At 46.1% G+C, this 6,774-nt stretch overlaps 1 protein-coding gene across 1 annotated transcript; it reads left to right on the forward strand.

Moving 5' to 3' along the window:
• The first annotated feature begins 2,009 nt into the window (after nt 1-2,009).
• Nucleotides 2,010-3,887, forward strand: KCNS2 (potassium voltage-gated channel modifier subfamily S member 2). The gene has a single exon (XM_033155637.1). The coding sequence runs from the start codon at nt 2,044-2,046 to the stop codon at nt 3,475-3,477; it is 1,434 nt and encodes a 477-aa protein (XP_033011528.1). The 5' UTR covers nt 2,010-2,043; the 3' UTR covers nt 3,478-3,887.
• The last annotated feature ends 2,887 nt before the right edge of the window (nt 3,888-6,774 follow it).

Raw genomic sequence — 6,774 nt, forward strand, 5'->3', positions numbered from 1 at the left:
AAGAGGGAGAACCATTAGCCGTTGTGAACCAGCTGCCAATCCGTTTCAGCAAGGGTCCATTTCTGAAAACGGACGAGACGCTCGCGAATCTCCCCGCTAAGACGGGAAAGCATTGCAAAGCAGGCAATTTCTGGACACGGAAGCGTGACTCGCTGGCGATGGGGCGTCAGCGCGATGGGCTCGATCGCCACTGAGGGCAAGAGAGCTTCCGCTCATCGGGCTGTGATGAAAGCATTGCTCATGACAGATACTCTTATCTGTACAGAAGGAGGCTGGCATCTGTGGCAGAGCTGTGTGTAGGTGGGGGAGAGGAAAGAAACCCCCCTCCCCACACTCAGGCAGGAATCAGTTCCCCTCGCACACGTATGGACTGGCTGCGTTGCCTGCCCGCGTCCTATTTTTCCCTACCATCGATGCCCGCAGGCGACGGGTCTTCTGTCGGTCAGCTCGCCAACACAACACGCCCATTCCCTGCCTGCGCGCAGATCGAGTAAGCGCCCAACAGACAGTGTCTCCTCGTTGCTAGCTTTGCCAATCGCAGCCCCGTCCCTTCCCGTGGCCCAAGAGCACGATGTCTCTGCGAACTTCGACCTCTAGAGCAAAAAAGGTGTAGGGGGGTGTTGTTGACTGTAGGATTAGGATTATGATGACTATTAGCAAGCTGCACGGGAATGTGGAGTTAGGGGGAGACAGGTGGGTAGGTGGGTGGTGGTTGCAGTCGCTCTAGAGCGATCGGTCCCATTCAGTCCCAAGACACGGAGCCAGGATAGTTTTTGTGCACGCGGAGCCCCTGCAAAACCTGCCTTCCCCAAGAGAAGGTGTGCATGGAGCGCATCCCTCTGTGTATCCCCTCCTCAGGTATCTCTCAGCTTCAGCCCGACCGGAGGAAGAAGCAGGCGGCGCCCACCTTGGGTGGGGGTGCGGGGAGGCGTTCAATCCTCAGGCAGGGCTTGCCTGGAAAGTGTGGGGGGCTGCCGGTGGTCGCCATGACTGCTGCTGCAGCAGCAGCTGCTGCCGCCGCCGCTGCCGCCTTCAACTGAGTCGGGAGGTGCGGCTGGAGAGGAGCTGTCCATTCAGCACCACGGCGCCGCGGCTTCGCTCTTGGTAGTAGCTCAACTCTCGGGCGGTGTAGGCGCTCCAGGATGTAAGCGACGCTCGCTGACACCTTCTCCGGGAAAAGGGCTGTCTGCCTACTTCCATCACACAAAAGGTTAGGCGGCGGATCGGTTCCTGGAGCCAAGACATCTTCAGCCTGGATGAAGGACCCCGCCCCAGCGATGCTCGAGAGGTGCTGGGGGAAGTTTCACGCTCCAAAACGGGGTCGTCGCAGCAGCAGCAGCAGCAGCAGCTCTTGAGGTAAACGGGGGTAACAGTATTTAAACGGTGGGGGTTCCTATTTTGGTCGAACCTGGGGAGTTGGCCGTCGGAAACCACTGTCTCTCCTCGCCCTTTGTTATGATGGAGAGCGAGAGAGACCTACATGCTTACTGAGAGGTACCTGGGAGGTAAAGAGAAGGCAGCAAGAGAGACTTGTCTTCACTCCACTCGCCAGCGCTCCAGACTTTGGGGAAAGACGCCTATTAGTCTGTCACCTGGAGCTGTTTTGGCTGCCCATCCAACCATTAAAATCCATGCCCTATTTCCAGCGGCTCCACTCTTGCTAAAGGAGGGGCTGTGGCTGTCAAGGGCTATGCATGGCATTGTGCCAGTTACAGCATTGCCAGAGGATGCGCACGGAAATAAAAAGAGGGGAAAGGGCCAAGGAAGCACAGGGTGTCCATTTGTGGATTTAGCACACATTAAGTGATCCCCTCATCTGTAGTGAAGAACAAATGCTACACCTTAAAGAACGGAGCATCTTTGTGGTAATCTGTTAATATGTGTGGGGTGCTTGGGGTGTAAGTCTATTTTGAACCAAATTAAACACAAAAGAGTGGGGGTAGGAATAATTAAGAATCCCCTCACTACTGGATAACACTGAATGCCTCCTTTAATTATTCCATAGGTCTTCTCTCCCTGCCCCATATAGATTTGGAAGACACTATGACAGGGCTGAGTCTGAGGGATTTATCAGAGGCTGATTTTGAAGACAGTGAAATCAGCATCAATGTCGGAGGCTTTAAGAAAAAGATGAGATCCAACACATTGTTGAGATTCCCTGAAACGAGGCTGGGTAAACTGCTGAGCTGCAATTCAAAGGAGTCGATTCTAGAGCTTTGTGATGATTACGACGACACTAAGAATGAGTTCTACTTTGACAGGAACCCTGAACTTTTCCCTTATGTGTTGCATTTTTATAACACTGGAAAGCTGCATGTGATGGGTGAGCTCTGCGTGTTTTCCTTCAGTCAGGAAATCGAATATTGGGGAATCAATGAATTCTTTATTGATTCTTGCTGCAGTTACAGCTACCATGGGAGGAAAATGGAACCAGACCAAGAAAAATGGGAAGATCACAGTGATCAGGAAAGCACCACCTCTTCCTTTGATGAGATCTTGGCCTTCTACAATGATGCTGCTAAGTTTGACAAGCAACCCTTTGGGAAAGTCAGGCGGCAGCTGTGGTTAGCTTTAGACAACCCTGGCTATTCTGTCTTGAGCCGAATATTCAGTGTCCTCTCCATCGTGGTTGTTCTTGGATCCATAGTAACCATGTGCCTCAACAGCCTCTCAGACTTTCAGATTGTTAATAGCAGTGGGAACTCTGAGGAAGACCCTCGATTTGAAATTGTGGAACATTTTGGTATTGCGTGGTTCACTTTTGAGCTGATGGCAAGGTTTGCCGTGGCTCCAGACTTCTTGAAGTTTTTTAAGCATGCACTCAATCTAATTGACCTAATGTCCATCCTTCCATTTTACATCACTTTAATTGTTAACTTGGTGGTGGAAAGTAGCCCTGCTTTAGCTAATTTGGGTAGAGTAGCCCAAGTCCTGAGACTGATGAGGATATTCCGTATCTTAAAACTTGCGCGGCACTCAACAGGCCTTAGATCTCTTGGAGCCACCCTGAAGTATAGTTACAAGGAGGTAGGGCTTCTCCTGCTCTACCTGTCTGTTGGAATCTCTATTTTCTCTGTAGTGGCTTACACAATTGAAAAAGAGGAAAACAGGGCCCTGGAGACCATCCCTGCTTGCTGGTGGTGGGCTACAGTTAGCATGACCACTGTTGGTTATGGAGATGTTGTCCCAGTGACCACGGCAGGCAGGCTGACAGCTTCTGCATGCATCCTAGCGGGCATCTTGGTAGTGGTCCTTCCTATCACACTCATCTTCAACAAGTTCTCCCACTTTTACAGGCGCCAAAAGCAGCTAGAAAGTGCCATGAGGAGCTGTGATTTTGGGGATGGGATGAAAGTTGTCCCTTCAGTCAACTTAAGGGACTACTATGCCTACAAAGTTAAATCTCTTATGGCCAGTCTCACAAATATGAGCAGGAGCACCCCAAGTGAACTAAGTCTGAATGATTCACTGCATTAGTCTCTGGTTCTAAGACCAGTTTGCATGATGGAAAACCAAGAGCTGTATTTATGTGTGTTGTTTTTCCCCACCCCGGCATCTAATACCATCAATTAAGCACCATAGGCAGGTCCACATAACCATTATTCCTCAACCACCATCCTTTTTTTTGGCAGTAATCTTTCAGTAGTAATTCATATGCACTTCAGTCTTGTGAATGGTTCATCGTACATTCGGATTTAGAGACAACATGCATTTTGAAGTTTGTTCAGCTTGTGCTAGCTTGCAATTGGAAGTGTGTTGAACCCATCACAAAGCCATGGTGCACATAAATACCAACACATGCAAAGGGCCACCTAATGGGGAAAATGGTTGTGGGAATCCACTTACTTTGGCAATTGTGAAGAATATAAAGTTTACTTACAGAACGATATGTGGTGCATTTTCATCTAGCTACATAGAAACAGCCTCCTGGTTTTTCTATGCAGCTGTATTTGTCTCCATGACATTTAGTGCTGGTGATGTTGAGCTTCTTTGTCACATGCATATTTTGCTTTGGAAGTCCTTGTGAGAGAATCGAAAAGAATATTTCCAGGAAGACTACAGAAACAAATCACCTGCAAAGCTGGAAATGTGGCTATCCCAGTTCCATGCACGCTTGTGATACAGTAAAAAGGCCACACAGTTAAATCACTCCTTTGTTTAAGCCCATTATAAAGCAGCTATAACACCCAGATTGCATTTCCAAAACCACTTGCCGCTACCATACTTTACTAGTTAATTGAGAATTCACTTGGGGAATCACTGCCCGTTTATGAGAAGTAAAGCTGTTGTAACCATAATTGTGCAGCTTCAATTGAGTTTGATTATTCTGAAGAAATGGGAAGCAATTGTCAGCAATCCCTACCCTAAAGTGTGATAGAACATTGGGAGAGAGTGACAGAATGTTGGGGATCGATCGATAAATAGAGAGACAGAATGATTTCAAAGACCATCAAGTAAGTGCATATTTTTATTTCTTCTGGGTGTCATTGATAAGACTCTCGTTCACAAGAACTGATCTGTGATGACAGTTATCTCCCATCAGCTCCTGCTCCTGAAACATGCATTAGGCCACCCTCTCAAAAAGAGCGAAAGAAAGAAAGAAAGAAAGAAAGAAAGAAAGAAAGAAAGAAAGAAAGAAAGAAAGAAAATACCCACTTTTGTGCTGAAGGAAATATTTAAGGCCTAATCTTCCTACACATCAGAAACTGATATCAACTCTTAACTTCAGTATAATCTTTCATGCTCAGAATTTACATCACACATACACACACACACACACACACACACACACACACACACACACAATGTCTGAGCTAAGGGATCAATGTAGTCACATTAGAAGATATTCTTACAGCTGACTAGTAAATAGAAATACACCAAATCCAGTGGTAAAGGCAGCAATGTAATATGCAAGCTGACAACTTGAATGGCTTTAAAATAGATTAGACAAATTCATGGAGGATAATGTTATCAGTGGCTACTAGATATACTCTGCCTCCACAAAGTATTGTGGACACAGTGCTTTCACAGTGGGAGGCATATACTTCTGAATACCAGTTCCTAGAAACCACAGAAGCAGAGAGTGCTCTTGAACTTAGATCCTGCTTGCTGGTTTCCCACAGACGTTTGGTGGTCAACCATTGTGAGAACAGGATGCTGGACTAGATGGGCAATTGGCATGATTCAGCAGGCTATTCTTATGCTCTTTGTTTCTGAGAGGGAGCCACAGGTTCCAATGAGAAGGATGGAGAGGACACATTATATTTTAACATTTGAATGGGAGGCCATTTCCTAAGGCGACCTAAATTCACATTCAGGAGGCTTACTATGAAACAAATAAACCATACCCATAAAGAGAGCACAGTTCTATACATCTCTATTCATATGTAACACCCACTGAGTTCAATGGGGCTTGTTTCCAGGTAAGTGGTTATAGGACTGTAGCCTCAAACAATTATCTCAAGCAAGGGTTCCCAAACTGTTGTCTATGGACCACTGCTGGTCCACAAAGTTCATTCAGGTGATCCACAGTAAAAATACAATAACAAAATCATATAGTATCTAACACAGAACATTAAAATTTCTACAACTGGCAGAAAATCAACTGACTGGTCGTCCAAGACCCTCATCGTTTTACAAGTGGTCCAGGGGGCAGGGGGGAATTTGGGAAACCACTAATCTAAAAATTCTGGTTGAAGGAACCTAACTGATCTCTTAGGGGAGGCGGTTCCACACTACAGTTTCATAATATATATGTTGGTCAGTCCTACCATTAAACAAAGTGAGTCAAATACCTCAGGTGGCAGATGCTCCCAGCCATTTTCCTCTGCTGGAGGTCAAAGCATCATATGCTCCATGGTATGTCTTCCCACTGCCACCATCCTCTTAGAGGATATGGAGGATGCTATAAGCTTACCGATGATGAAACAAGATTCAAGCACCTGTCAAGTCAGTTTTTGTACAAGGAAAGGAAAGGGGAAACCATCTTGTCCTTTACCTCAGGCAGCAAAATACTTCAGGCCAGCCCTGCACATACACAAGGCTAAAGAGATGTTGGCACTACCCTTTGAGTCCATGCTTTCACCAACCCAGAAGTTCATTTCCAAGTTGAAAAATGCTGTGGCCTTCTCAGCTGGTGGCCCTCTCTCAGCTTGCAACAGCGTTCAAACCATATTAGATCAGCATTCAACTAGATTGAAAGTTGTTTGTATTGTATCCTGGAGTCTGGTTGGTCTCAGAGAATGTTTAATGCTAAATACTCCAACACCATACATTCCGTGGAAGTGAGTCTCACTGATTTCAGCAAGACTTATTTCTACAATATGGGGGATAAATTCATCTGCACACGCACACACTTCCAAAACACCCCCGAACTCTGAAGTGACTTTTACCAACATGTGTAATTCTGGGTACTTCTCAGGATCCTTGCAGAACTTTGGATCATGGTGCAAGATTAGGAAGCTTTTATATTTAAGAACTTGTGTGAAAAGGACTTGGTCACTATTCCTGATTACTCCTATTTCTGATCAGGTACAGAAGTGTGGTGTGATTTACCCTCCTATGTGGCAGGACCATAGAGTCTGCCAGTTTACCAAATGGTTTACATGAACATTATGGTAAGGCTACTACTTGTTAAATGATTGTGTGTATTCACGCAAATGAATGGTCCTACTTGTGATTTATTGGATTTAGTGTTTTGATAGGTAGCACACAGAGAGCTGCCTTGGACTATGTCAAACCACATGCCCTTCCAGCTCAGTATTTGTCTACTCT

The sequence above is a fragment of the Lacerta agilis genome, chromosome 7 (assembly GCF_009819535.1).
Source record: "Lacerta agilis isolate rLacAgi1 chromosome 7, rLacAgi1.pri, whole genome shotgun sequence".
NCBI lineage: Eukaryota > Metazoa > Chordata > Lepidosauria > Squamata > Lacertidae > Lacerta > Lacerta agilis.